This window comes from Puma concolor, chromosome B1 (assembly GCF_028749965.1).
Source record: "Puma concolor isolate L17-30 chromosome B1, mPumCon1.1.hap2, whole genome shotgun sequence".
In the NCBI taxonomy this organism is placed as follows: Eukaryota; Metazoa; Chordata; class Mammalia; order Carnivora; family Felidae; genus Puma; species Puma concolor.
The window spans coordinates 74,652,862-74,674,060 of NC_141670.1; the positions used below are offsets into that span (position 1 = coordinate 74,652,862).

The 21,199-nt window shown below is 40.0% G+C and overlaps 1 protein-coding gene across 2 annotated transcripts in view; it reads right to left on the reverse strand.

The window, feature by feature from the left end:
• TMEM131L (transmembrane 131 like) overlaps positions 1-21,199 on the reverse strand; it is a 171,350-nt gene that overhangs the window by 40,452 nt on the left and 109,699 nt on the right. For both annotated transcript variants that reach the window (XM_086704081.1, XM_086704080.1), the window contains exons 10-23: positions 20,255-20,313; positions 19,834-19,942; positions 17,640-17,733; positions 16,975-17,128; positions 16,089-16,259; positions 14,694-14,763; positions 13,507-13,624; positions 12,026-12,167; positions 9,544-9,653; positions 8,206-8,278; positions 5,306-5,433; positions 3,096-3,238; positions 661-847; positions 266-451 (exon numbers count right to left, since the gene is read on the reverse strand). In XM_086704081.1, the coding sequence (XP_086560207.1) occupies positions 266-451; positions 661-847; positions 3,096-3,238; positions 5,306-5,433; positions 8,206-8,278; positions 9,544-9,653; positions 12,026-12,167; positions 13,507-13,624; positions 14,694-14,763; positions 16,089-16,259; positions 16,975-17,128; positions 17,640-17,733; positions 19,834-19,942; positions 20,255-20,313 (1,744 nt within the window). The remainder of the gene's footprint in view (positions 1-265; positions 452-660; positions 848-3,095; positions 3,239-5,305; positions 5,434-8,205; positions 8,279-9,543; positions 9,654-12,025; positions 12,168-13,506; positions 13,625-14,693; positions 14,764-16,088; positions 16,260-16,974; positions 17,129-17,639; positions 17,734-19,833; positions 19,943-20,254; positions 20,314-21,199) is intronic.

Here is a 21,199-nt window from a genome sequence, read left to right on the forward strand (position 1 = left end):
ATCTTCCCCTGTGACGGCCAGTGAAAACATATGGAGCACAATGGTCTATGATACTTCTAGGTCCCATGAATCTCTTACAATTCATTTACTATTATCTTAAAGTTTATCAGTTACTAGTTTGTCTACTTCATGTGTATCAGGGTTCGCAAAGAAATACAAATTTCACTCAATTCAGATGCTCTGAATATGCTATTTGACTATTCATAAGCTCTTACACCCAGGCAATAGACAGTTTCTTGCAACTCGTCCAAAGGCGGGAGCATACCTGACAAAGAAGACTGTGAGCCTCCAAAACGACTCCTCCCAGCTGGGTCCTGGAACCACGTCGGCACACAGAGGCAACAGGTGATGAGGGAGGGTCACATTGAGAGTGAAGTGAAATTCTAGGTCTGCTGCAGTCACAAGAGTCAGCTCACGAATGACCCAGGAAGAGGTAAAGTCAGGAGTAAACCTGGTAACAAAAGACTCATCTTTATGAACTTGATTCTTTTAATTCCAGGCACAAAACAAAGTAATCACAACAGCAGCCAAATTTCTTACTTACCATAAGTATTTATATAAAAACAACTTAACATGTCTTACCAATGGAAAAAGGTCCCTCCACCCCCACATTATTAAATGCGCCACAAAACTTAAATGAGGTTAAAACTCAATGCTTACACAATGCTGATATCTCGGGATGTGTTTGGGGCCAGGGAAAATTGATGACAATCTAGCACTTCGAATCCATAACCTTGGCAATTATACCCATTAATTTTCAGAGATGTCACAGTTATAGGAAGTGGTCCAATATTCTCAACTTTAAAGTTCTTTGTAATAGATAAAATTTGCTTGCTGTCTTTCAGTTCTAGTGAGGACAGAAAGTAATATTTAGTGTATACGAACCGCAAAATTTACTTAGCATAATTTATTGAATCAAAAAACTATGACATGTGTTATTAAAATGTGAAAAAAAATTCAATATAAGCTCAAAGTATGACTTCTATCTAATTTCTAGAACAGTTACAGATTTTCTTATACTACCAGGATACAATAAAAACATTTAACTAATCAAGATTTTTAAGTTAAATGACCTTCCTAGGTACCAACAGTAATCAAAATCTCTTCTTTGTTCTTTTACTTAGTGAAGGTTAAGGTTAGGGATGCCTGGGTGGCTCAGTCAGTTAAGTGTCCAACTCCTGATTTTGGCTCAGGTCATGATCTCACAGGTTCATGAGATTAAGCCCCACGTCAGGTTCTGTGCTGACAGTGTGGAGCCCACTTGGGATTCTCTCTCTCCCTCTCTCTCTCTCTCTCTCTGCCCCTCCCCTGCACATGCTCACACACTCTCTCTCAAAATAAACTTAAATGTTGTTTTTTTTAAAAAGGTTAAGGTTAGAAGTTTATTCTTTTCAGAAGCCAAATAGTTTGGATATCCCTAGGCACTATGCACACTTTGCTCCCAGTATCTTCACATTGAACAGGGACCAGTTAAGAGCAAGTGTGTGTGTTTCTAGAAACATGACTCAAACACCCACTACATTCAGAGGAAGTAAGTCACCAAGTCCCTGCAAAAAAAATGAGAGCACGTTTTATATAGGGAGTTTAAAAAAGAAAGAATTACCACAATTTTAAATTACTCCCATAAATTTACAACCCACAATCTTTTCCATAAAGGGACTAATATCTTATCTGGTTCTATAGTTTTTATAATACTCCTTAATTCTATATTTCAAGGTCAACTCTAAATTACTGAATGAATGAAAGAAAAAATGAATTGTGATGAATGCTGAATGCAAATGGTTAATAAATCGCTTCAAACTCAATGCTCATTTAGCATAGTTTTATTAAAAAAATTCTAATGAGACATTAAATAGTGCTACAAAATTATCCAATAGTTTTCACTAATCAGATTTCTCCACAGGAAGCAGTGTTACTAAAATGCTTTCAGTGTGTTCCAGAAATTCAAAATTATATAGGAAACAAGACAGAATTTACGAAAAACATTTTATATCTATTGTTTGATTTTTGTTTTAGTTCCTGAGAAAGTTCTTGAACCTAATATAAATAATTTAGAAGTATTTAACTTAAATACATGCACAGTTTGGAAATATCTAATGGAACATTTATGTAAATTTCTAAATCTTCTATGTCTAATACAGTAGCCACTAGACATACGTGGCTACTTTAAATTAAATTAAAATTAGGTAAATTTAAAAAGTGATTTTCGGGGTGCGTGGGTGGCTTAGTCGGCTAAGCGTCCGACTTTGGCTCAGGTCATGATCTCGCGGTCTGTGAGTTCGAGCCCCGCGTTGGGCTCTGTGCTGACAGCTGAGCCTGGAGACTGGCTTCGGATTCTGTGTCTCCCTCTCTCTCTGCCCCTCCCCCACTCATGCTCTGTCTCTCAAGAATAAACATTAAAAAAAATTTAAAAACTTATTTTCTAAGTCACACTACCTATATTTTTAAGTGCTCAGTAACCACATGAGGCTAGTGTCTGCTGTACTGGATGACACAGACACTGAGCATTTCCATTACTGCATAGAGTTCTACTGCTTAGAAATCTTTAGTCTTGTCTCCATTCAGCATTTTGGGGTGATCTTTTTTTTTTTTTTAACGTTTATTCATTTTGAGAGACAGAGAGAGATAGAGCATGAGCGGGGAAGGGGCAGAGAGAGAGGGAGACACAGAATCCGAAGCAGGCTCCAGGCTCCGAGCCGTCAGCACAGAGCCCGATGCGGGGCTCAAACCCACGAACTGCGAGATCATGACCTGAGTCAAAGTCGGACGCCCAACCGACCGAGCCACCCAGGCGCCCCATGGTGTGATCTTTTTATGATGATGTAGCCTCTCACTATTTATCTTAAGTATTTGACACTATACTGATAATTCAGCAATTACACTTTTTATATATGTATTAAGTAAGATGGGTTAAATATCTAAGGCTATTTTTATAAAGTAAAGGCCTATATATGCTAAACGTTTGCCTGATTCAATTATTTGCATCAATGCAATGAATTTACTATAAATTTATAAAGAATCTTCCTATAGAATCCTTTTGCTCTTGGCTTTAGCACCAAGCCTGCCCCATCTGAGTGCCACACGCACGAACTCACGTCGCCGGCAATCCATCAGCGTGGACTCGGGCACCTTGAACCTGAGAGAACCTCCCGAACCAGGAAGCCTTCCGCCCACTTTCAGTAACTCTCTCGCTCCAAACCCTTCCACGCCAATCATGTCGATAACAGTCAAGTTATTCCTATTGGGGAAGCACATACAAATACAAAGGCATTACAACACAGTCACAAAATACAGTGCACTTGGACTTAAACATTCCTAGTTAGCAAGAACAGCTGTAAGGTTTTCAAAGAGAAAATCAATTTAAATAGTGTGGCATCTCCTGGAATTTAGAGGCTATTGACGGGCAACGGAAGCTGCCAATGGGCTCAGAAGAGCCCAGGCAAGCTGACTACAGCAAGAACGAGTGAATGCCCAGAATGTTCCTGATCACCCTCCTGCCTCAGCCCGAGAATGTGAAGCCATGTTTTTCTAATAATCAGCCACCTGGGTGGTGATGAGACCTGCAAGAGCAAATAAAAACAAAAACAAAAACTGAAAAGATAAAGTTGGGGTCTCAGAGAAATATTAACAAATTTAGCCTAATTGATACAAACTACTTGCAGGGTGAATTAAGGAGTTTCATAGTAATTGTGACTATTAGAGATTCTGCCTTAGGGATAATTCTAGAAATAAAATCCTACTGTTTCTTTTGAACCAAAGATTTATAATGTCACCCCACAAAATAACACAGATCTACTCAAATCCTTAGTAGTCAAGCAAAAATTCAGACTAGCTTCTGCCTTTTCATTAAGGTCATGAAGTCATGAAGTCATGACTCCCAGGACAAAAAAAGTTAAATGGAGTAGATGTTTAAAAGGTGTAGACTGGAGTGAAAGCCAGTCATCATTAATGTAAATACTATAGAAGCTGAGAAAACATTCCTAATTAGGCAAAATACAACAAGAGCTTTACACCTTTATCTGAAGGATTAAGAATCTTTAACCATTTAAAAGCCTTTAAGTTAGGTTGGATGACTGATATTATTTACAGAAAAATACTATGTGTCAATATAGAAATATCAAAAGTAAATTAACTACTACAAATAATTTAGACTTTCTTTTCGAGGTGGGATAGCTGAACCTGGGATGAGGTAAATGTTATCTCTGCACTTCCCAGGACCTTAGTTCTTCAACGGAGAAGGAGTTTTAAATGAAAGACGCTGTCAACAGGGCAGCAGGAGTCTTAGTTAAAATGCTTAATAGAACAAACAAGTACATTTTCTTTTTCAGAGCAATTCACTTGCAGAAGAACAAACTCGTGTAATATATTAAAGGAAGTCCAGAATAAGAAAGTCTTCGCTAGCTGATCTGATACTAGAAAAACTCTACAAAGTAACTAAAAGGACATTTATTGAAAATTAGTGTTAGACTTCTCACCAATGCAGAGAGCTTCAACATAGATCTGTATTTACTGTAAATTTTTGAAAGAAAACTCTCAATAAAGACTAACTAAAGATGAAAAAAATTTAATAGTGAGAAACATTTAGCTGCTTAAATTTAGCAACATCTGTCATTTAAAATAAGGAGGGAAAAAAAGGCAATGGGCTCAACAGTCCTTAGTCCATTGTCCTTTGGGGCTACAGAGAGTTCCAGAAGCAAGACAGGTATGAGAGTGATATAAATCCCAACACTGCGAGTGAAAACATACACAGCAGTGTTTCAATTATTTTTCTGAGCTGGGAACATGCGTTCCTAGCACATACGTGTGTGTGTGTCTGCATTTGTACATGTGTCCTGCCCTCAATGACACCAACAGATGAGATGCTGAGCAAAATATACTGCGGCTCTTAGAGAGAAGGGCACACAGCCCCTACTTTACAAGGTGGGAAACTGAGGCACAGAATAAGGTGAAGCCTCACATAGCCTCTCCTCTCCCTCCCATGCAACACAGCCCCATCCCTGAAGGCCTGACCATGAGGTGAATGTCAGCTCTTAGCTAAAGAGATTACATATTCTTGAGGCACCTGGGTGGCTCAGTCACTTAAGCGCCCGACTTCAGCTCAGGTCACAATCTCACAGTCCGTGAGTTCGAGCCCCATGTCGGGCTCTGTGGTGATGGAGCCTGCTGCAGCTTTTATATCTCCCTCTCAGAAATAAACAAATACTTATAAATAAAAAATAAAGAGATTATGTATTCTTGAGAGAAAGAGACTTGGACAGACGAGTCAGAGAGAAAGAAATAGGCTCCATGACAGGGACACACCCACCGGATTAGTATGAGTGAGGTAACTTTTCCGTAGTCAGCTGGCGTGAAAACTACGCCGACCCTTTTCATCTCCAGAGGCTGCAAATGTAAGTGGAGGATGCCAAACTCAGATTCCTCAGAAGGCATGCCCTGCAGATTTAATAAATGCAGTGAAATGATTCCTGTGAAGCAAGCTTCCGTCTTCATTACGTGCATTTTAGGGTATAAACATGATTGCTCTTCTTTTAACGTCCAGAGTGGACTGCCCTAATCGACGCGCTGAACTTGCTCACTCTGAGAGTTCACACTGATAAATAGTTCCCGAACCACAGCTGAGAAGAGCAGGCAGAGGCTGCAGGACAGCCTGCCAGGGATGCTGGAGGGGGGGATTTGCTTCCCGGCCCGGATGGAAGCTGCGGCTACAAGAGCCATCTCTGCCAAGATGCTCTGAATGCAAACTGTCACTGAGACAGCACACCAAATAGCCTCTGTTTGAATGCTGCGGGGATCTGACCCAACACCCAACTGCTGCTCGACAACCCTGTCTTTAATACTGACCTTAGGTTCATACAGAAACCATCTTTAATATATTGCGTCTCTTCACTCAGGAGAAAGAGCTGTGTTTATTCACAAGCTCCTTTATTTTTCCCAAGGTCTCTAACTTTCTGATTAATCTTGTGTTCTAAATCCAGTATTCAAGGCTAAAATCTTGTTTTCTAAATCTAGCATTCAAGGCTGAGTTCTTCATCATTTTTCCTCTTTCCACTGTTTTTTTCCAGCTCCTTCTCACTAAAAAAAATTACTAATTTCTTAGCGCTATAATCATATAATCTGCATAGTAATATTTCTCTTTTCTGCAGTCTTGATTTTTGTATTTGTTTTATCCTGCAATTGTTGCTAGTATTTCCCCATGCTATCAGAAGAAATAGCGACAGTGTTTGATTCATTTTCATTAGAACTATAAGCTTCACAAAGGGAGAAACCTCGCTTTACATAGATCTAATATGAATACTGAATAAAACTGATTTTTAGTATTAAAACTGTAATAATAACATGGCGCGCCTGGGTGGCTCAGTCGGTTAAGCACCCGACTCTTGATCTTGGCTTAGGTCATGATCTCACAGTTCATAGGATCGAGCCCCACAAAGGGCTCCATGCTGACAGCACGGAGTCTGCTTGGGTGTCTCTCTCTCTCTCTCTCTCTCTCTCTCTCTCTCTCTCTCTCTCAAAATAAATAAGCAAACATTAAAAAATCTGTAATAACAACTGCATCATTTATTAAATCGTTCTTATATGCCAGGCACTGGAATATAAGAAGTCTATAAAATGCTGAGCATTCCATAAATGTTACTGAATCTTCAAACATTATTACGAGTGAGTGAGAGAAGGCTGTAGAAAGGATAAGTAATCTTCCTGAGGGCACAAAGCTAGCCCATGTTAACAGCCTGGACTCAGAACCCTGACCATCTAATTCCCCCTGATCTTAACCGAAGGAACTACATTTTTAACAGCAAACCATCATAAATATGGGTGCCATTCTTTACATAACAAAGAGTTCTAAGAAGAATTCTGAATTAAACTTTAAGTGTCTCAAAGGCATCGATACTATTATTGTCAGTGTAACAAATTCATAACAGTAATGGTGTCTCGTATCACAAAAGGTGTAATATTCTTGGGGGAAACCTTTGGTCACACATGAAAAACTTCTTCCAAACAGGCTGCAGCATTTGTTCAAATCTGAATAGAACGTTTAGATGTAAAAGAAAACTGGCATTATTTTTGGAATTCCAAATTATATACGATTCAACACCAGTGGGGCCAAAGATCTTTTAGTATCCTGGACTAACTTGTCTCTGACAGCCCTGGGAGCCTGCTCAGTGGAAAGGACAACCAGAGGCAATGAGCAGGGCAGGCATGCTAACAAAACCAAGACCATCCTGCTGCCTAAACCACTTACAAACAGAAAGGGACATTTGCTGTGATATGTTTCCTATTGTAAGTCTGTTAAAAATCCATCTAAAAACTTGCTTTGATGAGTTTTAACTCTTAGTTGGAGGTCATTTGATCTCCCTCGTTCTGCTATTCAAGTTAATCTAGAGCCAATAGTCCATCTTTGGAGGGATAAGTGTGGAGAAAGAAGAAAATACCAAGGCATTTCAGTGTGTGCGTGCGTGTGTGCGTGCGTGTGTGTGTGTGTGTGCGTGTGTGTGTTAATATAGTTGTATGCCCATGTGTGGTGACGTGTGTGGCTGTATTTTTTTTAACAGATGCTCCGTGTCTGACTTGATCTCACACATAGGATACTTGTAAGGAGAACTCTCAGCTCTGTACAAAGAGCCACAGAACTACTGAGTGGAAACTAAGAAACAAGGCTGCCAAGTCCCAGAACAACATCCTTTCCACATGACATGTTTACTCCTCCTCCTGAGTATTTGTGCAAGACCTCATGAGCGCCCAGAGGCTTAAGAATTTCAGAAAGACCTTTTTTTTTTAAACAGATGAGGTGAACATCACAGAAACTGGGTGACTTGCTAAAAACATGAAGCCTGTTTAGTAGGAGAAGATGTTCTTAGGTGTATCTTTACCTTATGTCACCTTAAAAAACAATCGATGGGAAATCTAAAAGAGAATTGTAAATTCTGGGGTCTCAGGTTTTATGTTTTCTACATAGCCCTGATCCAATTGTTATTTCTTCACTCACATGAATCTAAACTATCAAATTAAAATGATTTACAGGCTAACATGAACCATGGGCTCTTGCTGCATTCATTAATTGGGAAAATCTGCTATGTATACTTCACGCCTAGAATATAAGAGAGCCACATATATTATGTAAAAACACTTGAAACATGACTTGGTGCAGCCATATGCTACGTGTGTGGTTTGTCAGCATTCTTTTTCTATTTAAAGAGGACATCCTACCTGGTAAGGGCAAGCTTTGGTGAGCTGGAATTCACCAGTTGTGAAATTAATCATCTGCATATCGGTGCCAAACCTATAAAGGAAAAAAAAAAGTTTGAAATAACATGCAGGTTGCCACTAAAGAAAACAGTGCATGTGTGCACATATACAGATCATGTGAGCACATGTGTTTACATATACAGTTCATCCCATCCTGTCACCACTGCATCCCAGGCCCCTGCATTGTCCTGGGCATACTGGAAGTGCTCAATAAATACCATTGAATGAATGACTTTGGCAGCACAGAATGTAAAGAAGCATATGGTGACAACAGCTCTAAATACAAAGCAATTTTTTTTCCCTCTCCAAACAATACATAAGGAACCTGACAGGAAGTGACTCTCGAGAAAGGACAATTTTGTCTCCCGGTAGACACGTAGCAATGCCCAGAGACATTTCTGCTTACCACAGCTGGGGAGGTCCTACTGGCACCAATTGGGTAGAAGCCAGGGACGCTGCTAACCACCCTCTGAAACACACAACAGCCCCTCCTCCCCCAAACAGAAAATCACCTGGTCCAAAATGTCAATAGTGCTGAAGCTGAGAAACCCAGGGATAAGGGTAGATCCTACTAAGCCAAAGAGGGAAACATTCTAACTGAAACTGTGACTGCTTTGTGAAAATAAGATATAACAGACAGGGACATCATCTTTTCTTTTCTAACACGAGATTAAAATGTACTAAAACAGGGGCGCCTGGGTGGCGCAGTCGGTTAAGCGTCCGACTTCAGCCAGGTCACGATCTCGCGATCCGTGAGTTCGAGCCCCGTGTCGGGCTCTGGGCTGATGGCTCAGAGCCTGGAGCCTGTTTCCGATTCTGTGTCTCCCTCTCTCTCTGCCCCTCCCCCGTTCATGCTCTGTCTCTCTCTGTCCCAAAAATAAATAAACGTTAAAAAAAAAAAAAAAGAAAATTAAAAAAAAAAAATTAAAAAAAAAAATGTACTAAAACACTAAACTCCTTTCTTGTGTTGTCCAGAGATCGCTGTGATTTAGATTCTCAATATGAGAAATACACGTGGGAAAAAATCACAGCTGTAAAGACTCCCTGACCAGAGAAAGTAACATTCTGCTGGGAGCTAGCCTTGTCACAGGAACACCAAAGATACCACATAACAAGAGAAGCGGCAATTTCCATCAGGTTGTATGTCCCTAGGAGCTGGGTGTGCAGGTACTGGGGCCAATATTGTGTACACCCACATACAGGTTCTGGGTGAAAGATGTGAAGGACTCTGAATAATTCTGAGTCTTAACAGCGTTTCCCAAACACCGTCAGAAAGTCTTCACCAACTGGGTGCTTTACCATTTGTGCAGCAGGCGTACCACAGCCTCGGGTGTAGGATACAAGGAGAGAGGCAGGAGCTGCAAGGAGACCGGCCAAGAGGAAGGGTTCTTCACCACAAAGTACTTCACCTAGATATGGGGAAAGGAAAATCAAAACCCCGAGGAAGACATGGTGTTGCTCCTGAGATAATCCCTGCAAGAATTCATAACCTGAATCGAATCATGGGAACCATCATGCAAATCAAATCGAGGGACAGTCTAGAAAATAAATGGCCTGCTTACTTCAACAACATCTCTGCTATGAGAGGCAAGAGAAGGCTGAGAAAGATTACAGGTGATGATAAAGATCATACAATGCAAGATCCTGAGCTGGGGAAAAGAAAAAAACCTACCATAAAGTATGTGAGGGGGATAGCTGGAAAATTCTGAATATAGACTGCAGACTCGATAACATTATTATGATTAATATCACATCCAATTTTAATAATTGCACTTTGGTATGTGAGAAGATGCTCCTGTTCTTAGGAAATCCACAATGAAGTAGAAATAAGGGAGGACATAGCATCTGACACTCTCAAACAGCTCGTAAATGTGTGTGGTGTGGAGCACGTGGGTGGCTCAGTTGGTTAAGCGTACAACTTCGGCTCAGGTCATGATCTCGAGACTCGCATGAGCTTGAGACTCGCATCAGGCTCTGTGCTAACAGCTCAGAGCCTGGAGCCTGCTTCGGATTCTGTGCCTCCCTGTCTCTCTGCCCCTCCCCTGTTCATGCTCTTTTTCTCTCAAAAATAAATAAACATTAAAAAACATTTAAAAAAAAAAGGGTGTGGTGTGTGTGTGTGCAGACAGAGAAAAGGAATGATAAAGCAAATGTGGCAAACACAAAAACACCTTTGTGAAAGGTGACTAGGAGTTCTTGGTACTATTTTTAACCATTTAAGTTGAAATTATTTCAAAGTTAAAAAAAAATTTAATGTTTATTTTTGAGAGAGAGAGAGAGAGAGAGAGAGAGAGAGAGCGTGTGTGTGTGTGTGTGTGTGTGTGTGTGTGTGTGAGCAGGGGAGGGGCAGAGAGGGAGTGAGAAAGAATCCCAGGCAGGCTCCAGACTGTCGGCACAAAGCCCAACGTGGGGCTCAAACCCGCGAACTGTGAGATCATGACCTGAGCCGAAGTCACACACTCAAGCGACAGAGCCACCCAGGCGCCCCACAAAACAAAAATGTTTTAAAAACAGTCTTCAGATGCCACCCCTAAGAAACCCAGTGAGCACCTCATGAAGTGTAAATCATCACCCAGACCACATGTGATGCAGCTCTTTGGCAATGAGATGACACACACACATGGAAGTCTGCTGGTGTGGCTTCTGTGCCTCTGCTTTGCTCCCTGCCTCCCCAGCTCATGGAGGGAAGCACACATGAGAGAAGAAGTCAGCACACTAAGGACAGAGGGTAATGGACAGAGTCCAGGCTCTTGATGGCATCACACTGCTGCTTCATCAGTTTTGGACTTGTCTCTTTTGAGCTTCTCACTATAAAACAAGCTAACTCCTATGTAAGCCTGTGTTAATCAGGATTCTCTCTGTGATGGGGCTCCTGGTTGGCTCAGTCAGTAAAGCACTGTGACTCTTGATCTTGGGGTTGTAAGTCGTTTTGGTTTTTTTTTAAATTTTTTTAACATTTCTTTATTTTGGGGAGAGAAAGAGAGACAGAGCATGAGCAGGGGAAGGGCAGAGAGAGGGGGGACACAGAATCCGAAGCAGGCTCCAGCCTCTGAGCTGAAGGCACAGAGCCCGATGCGGGGCTCGAACTCATGAACGAGGAGATCATGACCTGAGCCAAAATTGGCTGCTTAACTAACTGAGCCACCCAGGCGCCCCTCGGGGTTGTAAGTTTGAGCCCCACGTTGGGTGTAGAGATTACTTTTAACAATTGGGGTGCCTGGGTGGCTCACTGGTTGAGTGTCCAACTCTTGCTTTCAGCTCAAGTCATGATCTCAGGGTCGTGAGACTCAGCCCTGTGTTGGGCTCTGTGCTGAGTGTGGACCTGCTTAAGAGTCTCTCTCTCTCTCTCTCTCTCTCTCTCTCTCTCTCTCTCTCTGTGTGTGTGTGTCTCATTTTCTGTCTCTCCTGCTGCCCCTCTCCCCCACTCTCTCTCTCTAAAAAATAAATAAAATAAATTTAAAAATAAAAATTTTAAAAATGGTAAAATCTTATAAAAAAGATTTTCTCTGATATTCGTAGTTGAATACTTTCTTGACGGATTTTGAATTGAAAACAGACTTCAGAAAATGTGTTTGTTTCATGCACTTTCAGTCTGTTTCAAGTTTACTCCTTTGTTTCTTGACACCTCCCTGCTAAGTGCACTGAACAGCATATGTATGTCACTTAAAATGAATTTAAATTAACTTTGGTTCTGACACAGTATTCTCAAGGTAGAAAGACTCTGATAACTTAACACCCCAAGAGCCAGGGGGTCACTGACAAGGAGATACACAATCCTCACCACACTACTCCTCAGGGCAGTTGCGCTGAAGTTTAACACAAGACCGGGCTCTGTGATTAAACGAGGAAGATACGAAACAAAGGATTCTGACTCCTTGGATTTCTTCAAGCGACCAAATCGAGTCATGCCTAAAGCAGTCCTCCTGTGTAATTCATAAAGAAAGAAATTATTTTGAAAAATAATTTTCACATAAAAAAAAGGAAATCACTAATTATCACTCCTACTAAAAGGAACAAGGGCTCTTGGAAAAAAGAAAAGGCTTATTCTGGGTATTCTGGGTCTAGGGAAGAGAAAGTACACATGATCCCGGAGCATCCTGTTTTACTAGAAAGCAAGGAAGTTGCTCAAAGAATGAAGTGAACATCTAAGGGACCCACGATCTAGCCTGAAGGGGCTCCCATCAGCCAAATCTGGGACAATTTAGCATCAAAAAATAATACTGATGGTACATCATGGTAATGAACAAAGAATCCACAGTGATGCTCAAAAAGAATGTAGAATGAACAAAATAATCAGAAACATCACTATTTTGCAACCATCAATCTAGCAACTGATCCAGGCAAGGATTATCAATGGATGGGGTGAAATGTTCTTTGGGAACAGGAAATTTATATGATCTCAAATTATCATAGCACATGTTACTTATTAATTTTTAATAATTACTTAGTAAAGGAAAAATTCATCTACAGTGGAAAAAGAGCTGTCAGACGCACAATGGGGACAGTCAAACGATTCAACTTAGCAACACCGACAATGGGACAAACTGCCATTTATGTTCCTTCTGAGGTGATGCAATGATAAGGACACAATACCAACCAAGTAATTAGCACTCTTCCCAAAAATGTTTGACATGAATGTAAATCTGAGGAAACAATCCAAAAACTCCACAGTGCCAAAGGTTCTGTAAGACAACTGGGTAGGCCCCTCGAAAATGTCAGCATTATGATAGATGAAGAAAGGTGGGGATACAAGTCTAAAGAAAATTAAGAAAACATGACAACCAATTGCAATACATGATCCTTGAATGGAATCTGGATTTAAAAAAAGGAAAAAGAAAAAGATAGCCATAATGGATACCAGTGAGTCAAACAGAGAAATTTCAATACAGACTGTATACTGTATAACTGTATCAGTGTTAAATTTATTGGGTGTGGAATCATAGCATAGCCCTATGTAGGAGGATATTCTCCATGGGAAATAAATTCTTTCCTAATAAAGTACTGAGGGTTGAGGTATGGTATCTTCAGCTTACCTTCCAATGACTCAGCACAAAGATAATGCGTGTGTACAAAGGTATAGAGGTCGAGAGAGAAATAAAGCATAAGTGGCAAAACGTGAACAACTGGTTGAAAACAGGCGAGGAACGTTTGAGTATTCACTGCACTCCACTTTCAACTTTTCTAAGGTTGGACATCCTACAACTTCGCTTGAAGTGTCTCCCCAGTGCCGCATAAGAGAGACAAGGAAAGGTGAAGACATACTTGCAGCCGTCACCGTTTTTAAACTTCTTCCATCTTTCATACAATTTATTGGCAAGTTCCAAATCCACATCCCAGGTAGACCGATCCAGGGAAAGACTCCCTTCCCAATTAGGATTTTCTAAAAGTTAGATCAGATTTAATATTTAGATTTATAGAAGATGCAACTCAATTAGTAAAGAATGCCACAGGCTGCCAAACTTCTCAAACTGAGAGGCCTGTCAAATGCATAAACACACCCCCTCCCTCCCTCTAACTTTCCTAGGATCCCTCTAACTCAATGGCAAATGGTACATCAAATCAAACAAACATGTAGAAAACAAAACTAAATCGAATCATGTAAAGGTAAGAACATAAAAGACACATGGCACATGAATACAGCCTGAAACAAGTAAAAATTATACTCGGAACATTTTTAACAGCTTTCCGTCTAACAGGCTAAACTGCTTCCCCGTAAGCACTGGTCATCATCTAAGCCTTTCAGTGATCAGTGCTGATGGACGAACGGTCCTCCCAAAGAAGGGCACAGACCAGGCCTGGGGAAGGTGCATGTGCATATTTACAAAACGGCCTCCTGTTCACTGAGCCCTCTCTACTTATCTGTTCTGTCCTGTCTGTGCTAAAGAGTGTACCAGGATGAAAACATGGGTGTCTCCTCAAAGAAGTCTCCATACTGCAACAGTCTCCTTACATTCAATATTTTAATAAATCAAAAATGTAGGGCAAGGGCTAGAAAGAGCTTCTATATCAACACCATAGCATACAATCTCACATAACAGCAAGCACCCCCTGGAAGATGTTTATGCTCCTATAATCCAAGTCTTCAAACACAATTCCAGGTTATTTTTACCAACTTGTAGTCAGCCCTTTTATAAAAGAACCAGAATCTTCCAACTTTTCCTGGCCACAAAGTTGCTGTGACCATCAAATAATGTGTTTGAAAAAAAATCCCTTACAAAAGTTCAAGCTACTTAAGGGGACATTATTTATACAAGTAACCTCAGGTGTTTTTGGAGGATTCTTAAGACTTTCAAGTCATTCTGTGAATGATCATGCTCTTTAAAAATAAAATATGATACAATTATGTTTACAGGACTAATTATTGCAGCTACAAACTCTATTTTTCCTCACTATTTCCCGCCCAACCCCACTCTAGAGTTCTACAGAAAGCCTAAGGGCAAAATACTTACCTGTCTTTGATTTTCCCATGAAATAATGCATGCCACAATGTGCTATCACTTCAAAACCCAGACTCCCTTCCTAGATTGAAAAGTAATATATGAATAACTTAAAACACAACACTAAGCATAAAAATCCTAATGCACTCAAATGCAAAGCAGACATTGGCCTCCACCTCAGTGAATTTCTCTTTAACCAGAAGCCAAACAATGAGAAAGCGAATTCTTGGCTTCCTTTCCCCCTGAATGAGAGCCCTGAACGGTCTCTCACAGGAAGGCTCACAGCAGTGGATTCTGCACAATCATCGATGCCCACAGTGATGATCCATGGGCTCCAAAGACACAAAGCTGCCTCCTGAATTAGAGGTTAATCTCAGGACGTTCCTGATAGGTTTAAAAAAAAACCAAAACACTGTAATCCTCTGAAAAACAGCATACCAATCTGTAGAAACTCCTAAGCCACTCAGGACATTTAAATTGACGTTCCACTTCCTACAGGTTGGGAAAGCACAGACTCGCTACTTCCACATATACATGAAACCTGCCTACTCCCTCCCACAGGGCGCTCTTCTTAATACGCATCTCTTGATCAGAAAAAGGAAATTTCTAAGAAATCTCCCCTCCTCAAAATAAGGATGAATGGAATTAACCTTACACTTTGTGTAGTTTGATTTTAGAGGTCCTAACTTTAAGCCTATAGCTAAGCATGAGGCATTTCTATCTAATGAAACACCAAGGCTAATAAGTGAGAAAAATCATAAAGATGGTTGCATGAATGTCTCATAGTGAAAAATCAGAACCCAGCGTTATACAGAATAGCTTGGATCAAAAAGAAGCAATAACAGTAACCAAATGGAAATAAATAAACATTAAGAAAAAAATGAGACATGTTTAAGATAAGATCTAAATTGAATACGGTTTACCCAGATTTTAGAAAGCATTTTAATTGTGAAACCTTTCAGGCTTTAGATTTGGCCCCCAGGAGAAATGCAAGAACTACAAGCAACCAAGCCTCACTTACCAGAGGTCTAACTACAGCATTTAACCGTCTAGTTTATTTGAATTCATTGCAAGGATGCACTAAAAGCTCAACTGTGCTTTTTAGAGCAAGCACATATTCCTTGCTCTACAAATTTTGGAAATAAATGAAAATGAGATGAATCTACTTGTAATACCTTATTTTGTTCAAGAACCTCAAGTTACTTTATGAAAAATGGAAACTCTTTCCAAATAAAGAGCTCCATATCTAAACAAATGACCATCTAAGCTTGGCCTGGTAATATCTGTTGTATTTCTTGAGATAGTCTTAAAGAACACGAGCTTAACTCTGCCAATAAAACCCAAGCACCATAAGTTAATAACAGTAATTATTATGAAAATTATAACACATAGTGTTGTAAACAATACCTTGGTTGGTGCTGAGTAAATCTGTAGAGGTATTGCAAAAACGGCACCTGTGTTTGTAGTCAAAAATACATTGGTGAATAGATTTATGGCAATGTCTTTAACAGCAAGTTTCAAAGTAAATATATTCCAACAGCCTGGAGGTAGAAATAAAGGGCCAGTGAAATTCAGAATCTAAAAAGAAAAAAAGCAAGAGAAATTACTTTTTCTAATACCAATTATGATTAAAACCATTATAAAGTATGATACTAAAGTTCTTTTGTACTTTCAAAAATAGAATTTACTCAACTATTTCCAGCTCAAAGATTGAAATATTTTCATATAAATGATAGGTTTATGTTTCACATGCTGTTTTAATTTCACAAAAGTAATCTTGAACTTTTCACGGGCAATATTTTGAAAAAGTCTATTTTGTCATTAAGCAGGCTTATTTTTTTTTTTCAATATATGAAATTTATTGTCAAATTAGTTTCCATACAACACCCAGTGCTCATCCCAAAAGATGCCTCTTCAATGCCCATCACCTACCCTCCCCTCCCTCCCACCCCCCATCAACCCTCAGTTTGTTCTCAGTTTTTAAGAGTCTCTTATTAAGCAGGCTTATTTTTAATAAATACAATCTTTTGAGTATAAACTGTACATTGTAATTTTTTTAATAATGGTGACAGCAAATATCCTTTAAGAATATACCTTGGTCCCTTTGTGTTCCTTGAACGATAGTTTAAAAAAACAAATAGATCTTAGAAATAATTCTGAAAATGTTACAAGAAAAATACTTGCTTTAAAACTCAGAAGAAAAAATTAAACTTTATAAATATTAATTTCATTGCATCTGACCTTAAACAAAACTTAAAATAGGCTAAAACTTGGATAAAAATACCGTATGTACCTTTAAAATGTGCTTGGTCTCCTTGGAAACAAACACATCATTTAATACAACACTATGGTCAAAATGGTTGAGGTACCACATTGACCAAACTCCTGAAGTGTTCTCGTGAGTCTCTATGTGAAACTGGGTCGCAGAGGAGTCCATTCTAAAATACCTGCGAACACAGGACGTGCATGCTATCAGCCCTGAGTGGGAGACAACCCACCAGCACTCAGCGCGCCTCGGAGTGTGCCAAAAGAGGAGCAGCATGAAACGTCAGAGCACAAACGTTAGCGCCAGGAACAGGCCGCCAGACTGCCTTCTTCACCCTTCGTGCCCTCAGGCGCAGCCTCTGAAGGCCAGAGGGTAAGTGACCAGGCCAGGACCAAGGCAGCTCACACAGGCCGCCAGGACAAAACCAGGACCCCAAAGCGCATCCTCTTCCTCCTTCCCACACCTGACTACCTGGTCCCCAGCCCAGTCCACAAACGGAATCACTGGAATCCTTCTTTTCCCCTCTCCCGTTCTGCCATCAGCCTTTCCACTGCTTGCTAGCTGTGTTAATGTACGCAAGGCAAGTCCGGAGAGAGAGAATCATACACGTCTCATCAGTCACATTTTTAAATTATTTCCAGATGAAAAACACTTAAACAAACATGATTTAAAGGAAAATGGATTCACCCTACCCTTGAATCACAGGAGAGGAGAGGCACGCTTTTAGTGTTGGAGTGTTTTTTATTTTCTTCACGTCTTCTTTAATTCCACTGGCACATGATGTAGCTGTTTTGAGATACAAAGAAATAAACGTGAAGCATCTTTTCTTTTGTTGCGCCTGAATAAAAACAGGATATACGTTTTATTTATAACTTTCTAATTACTTCAGTTTCTCCATTAAAATAGTGCATCAGATATCAACGGTAAAATACTTTCTCAAACACTCCTATCTTTTTCCTCTGCTGGCTGGTTGCCAATTTTCTAGAACTTGATGTCTACCACACACACACACACACACACACACACACACACACACACACACCCCTCCCTTTTTAAACCAACCTCTCATTTCTTCCTTTGGGAGAAAAAGAAAAAGAGAGTCAACGCTTTATAGTTTCTCTTTACAAAGATCTGCATTCACCATAAATAAGAGGAAAGTCTTTAGGTCTGCCAGAGATGACAAAAGTGAAAAATGATACTCAGCCGGGTGGGGTGAAGAGGAGCATGTGGAGGCATGAGCAAGAAAGGAAAAAGAAAGACAACCGAAATAGCAAGAAGGAGCTTCACAGGGTGAGTGGAAATGCATTCCAAAACACTGGAGATTATCAAAACAACACTTTTAAGCTTTCCCTGAACTACTCCTAATATTAAGGCATTGGCATTAAATTCTTAACTCTGATAGAAATACTCAAGTCGTTTTTTTAAGCTGCATATATGGCCCCAACCCCCCCCCCCAAAAATTCCAACACTAACAAAAAATGTGAAAATAAAGTCCATCCGAGTCCCCAGTTATCTTGGAGGAAACAACTGCTAGCAGGTTCCTGAGCATCCGTCCACTGTTCTATGACATGCAAGTACACAGACACCCTTTAAAGGACACCAAGTGTATGCGCTGTTTGCATTACATGCCCACATATGCCTCCTAATAGCTGCAGGGTATACCCTCCTGTAAATGCACTGCAACTGAACGAGCCCCCTGTCGACAGACGGATGTTGTCACTAACAGCGCACATTTTTGTAAGCAGTTCTGAATATGTATATGAGTGTACCTAGACAGTTCCCAGACGTAGCGTCAAAGAGCATAAATGTGCATTTTAAATTTTCACAGATTGCCAATTTTCCCTCCAAAAAGCCTGCATTGGTTAGTACTCTTGTCAAAAATACGTGTTTTTTCCCTAATCATTACCAACACAGAATATTAACACTTTATTGATCTAAGGAATAAATTATATCTTACTTGTGGCTTTAGTTAACATTTCTTGAAACATAAGTGAGGCAGGGTGCCTGAGTGGTACAGTGGATTAAGCATCCGACTCTTGATCTTAGCTCAGGTTATGATCTTATGGTTTGTGAATTCAAGCCCCACATTGGGCTCTGCACAGATGGTGAGGAGCCTACCTGGGATTCTGTCTCTCCTTCCCTCTGCCCCTCCCCTGCTGGTGCTCTCTCTCTCTCTCTTAAAATAAATAAATAAACTTAAAAAAATTAAAAAGGGGTGCCTGGGTGGCTTAGTCGGTTAAGCGTCCGACTTCGGCTCAAGTCATGGTCTCACAATTCGTGAGTTCGAGCCCCGCATCGGGCTGTCTGCTGTCAGCACAGAGCCTGCTCCGGATCCTCTGTCTCCTCTCTCTGCTCCTCCCCTGTTTGTGTTCTCTTTCTCTCAAAAATAAATAAGCATTAAAAAAATTTTAAAAAGAAAAAGAAACAGAAGTGAGGCAGGGCATGCTTTCATATGTTTCAAACAACTTGCATTTATTTACAGAACTCTTTTTAACCATAAATAAGAACTAAAGCTACAGCTGGATTTATACTCACTAGATCTAGCTTGCATTCTGCACAAAGATACACGACCCGGGCAGCACAACTTTGTTCTCTGTGGAAGCAGCACCTCCACCAGACACATTTACATCCTGCTCTTTCAGATCACCACGTTGAGTTAAGCTTTAAATGCAAAATCCCCCATATGTGGCAGAATAACAGTGGCATCAACAATCATTTCTTCCATCATTCTATCTCTTAGAACTCTTAAGGCTGCAATATTACCATCAAGCCAATTTGCTTTCTGAAAACCTTTGTGAAACCCAAGTCATTTCACAGAAAAGAACTGTCATCATAACCAGATAACAAAAATAAAAAGACAATCTCCAGTATTTTTAAAATCTGTACCTTTGCAAGTGAAAGAGGCAATTTTTGTAAAGTTGGTTGCAGAAGTAGGTACGAGTACTGGTTCAAACTGCAAAGACAGAGCATCTCTCTGTGAGAAATGATGTACGTCCTACAAAAATAAAAATCCACATGACTATTCTCAGCTGGGTGAGTATCCAATGTGAATCAACTCTGTTAAAAGAACTAAGTCGTTCAGACTGGCATACAAGCAACTGCTCAGCATATGTGTCTATGACAGTAGGAAGGGGGGTGCTGACAACCTTCATCCTAATGTGGGTTCAAGCAAGGGAAACCGGGTATAAATTATAGCAAAAGAGAAATGAGACAAGTATTTCTGTATCTGTTGTTGAAAATTCCTCATGTTCTGCAATGAAACATACATTCGTAAGTTTAAATTTTACTTTATGTAATTTACAATTACCTGTATCCAAATAAGGCTGTTTCCTGAATGTAATATATACATATTTACTGCCGAATCATCTGTCCAAAAGAATCAGAGCAATGAGATTAAAACAAAAGAGCCATCTCATTCTCATACCTTAATATAGCGGCTAAAGTACTACATTACACATTTCTATAAAAAATGTGACTCGTTTTTCAACACTACCGTTGAAACTGGGAACTATTTTCTGTTGGGTATTCTTAAGTCACAAGGAAAAAGATCTATACAAAAAGACTGACCTACCAACATGGGCTCTCTAAAGGATAATGAACTACCAGTGAAGATATTCTGAGTATAGGATCACACTATTACTCCTCTGGATGAAACTAACCAACTGGACAGCTTTAAATAAAGCGATGTTCTCCTATTGATTGGACAGGCCCTTATTTCCTTATTGGGATGATCACATTTGAGGAAAAACAAAACCCTGGGATCTCAAAACATCACCTTCCTTTCAACCTTCACTCACAGAAGTGCTCCCCATGGGACAGGGTCTTCTCTACATTGATGTCTATCTGGCCATTCTGAGAATCACCAAAAACTAGGAAGCCGAAGACAGGACAGCTCTCCTGCTGAAGAACCATCACTATTACAGCCAATTCTGAGGGCTGGAAAGTAGATGATGTTTGACCATAAAATTACACTTTGGTACCAATTCTTTCTCTGGATATGTATATGGTATGTGTTTATGTACACGTGGTACATGTGTATGTATGTGTCCATATATATACATACATACACATACACCAGAACAGCCTTGCTAACCAATGGGTAACAGCAAACTCTACATTGTAAATGTCAAAAATCACCTAATATGTGTTGCCTACAAAAGTTCTTAGAAACTGAAGCTGATGAACTAGGTAATTCCTGGTACACAGGACATACATTTTCAAAGACAAAATTCATAACAATGAACACTACAAT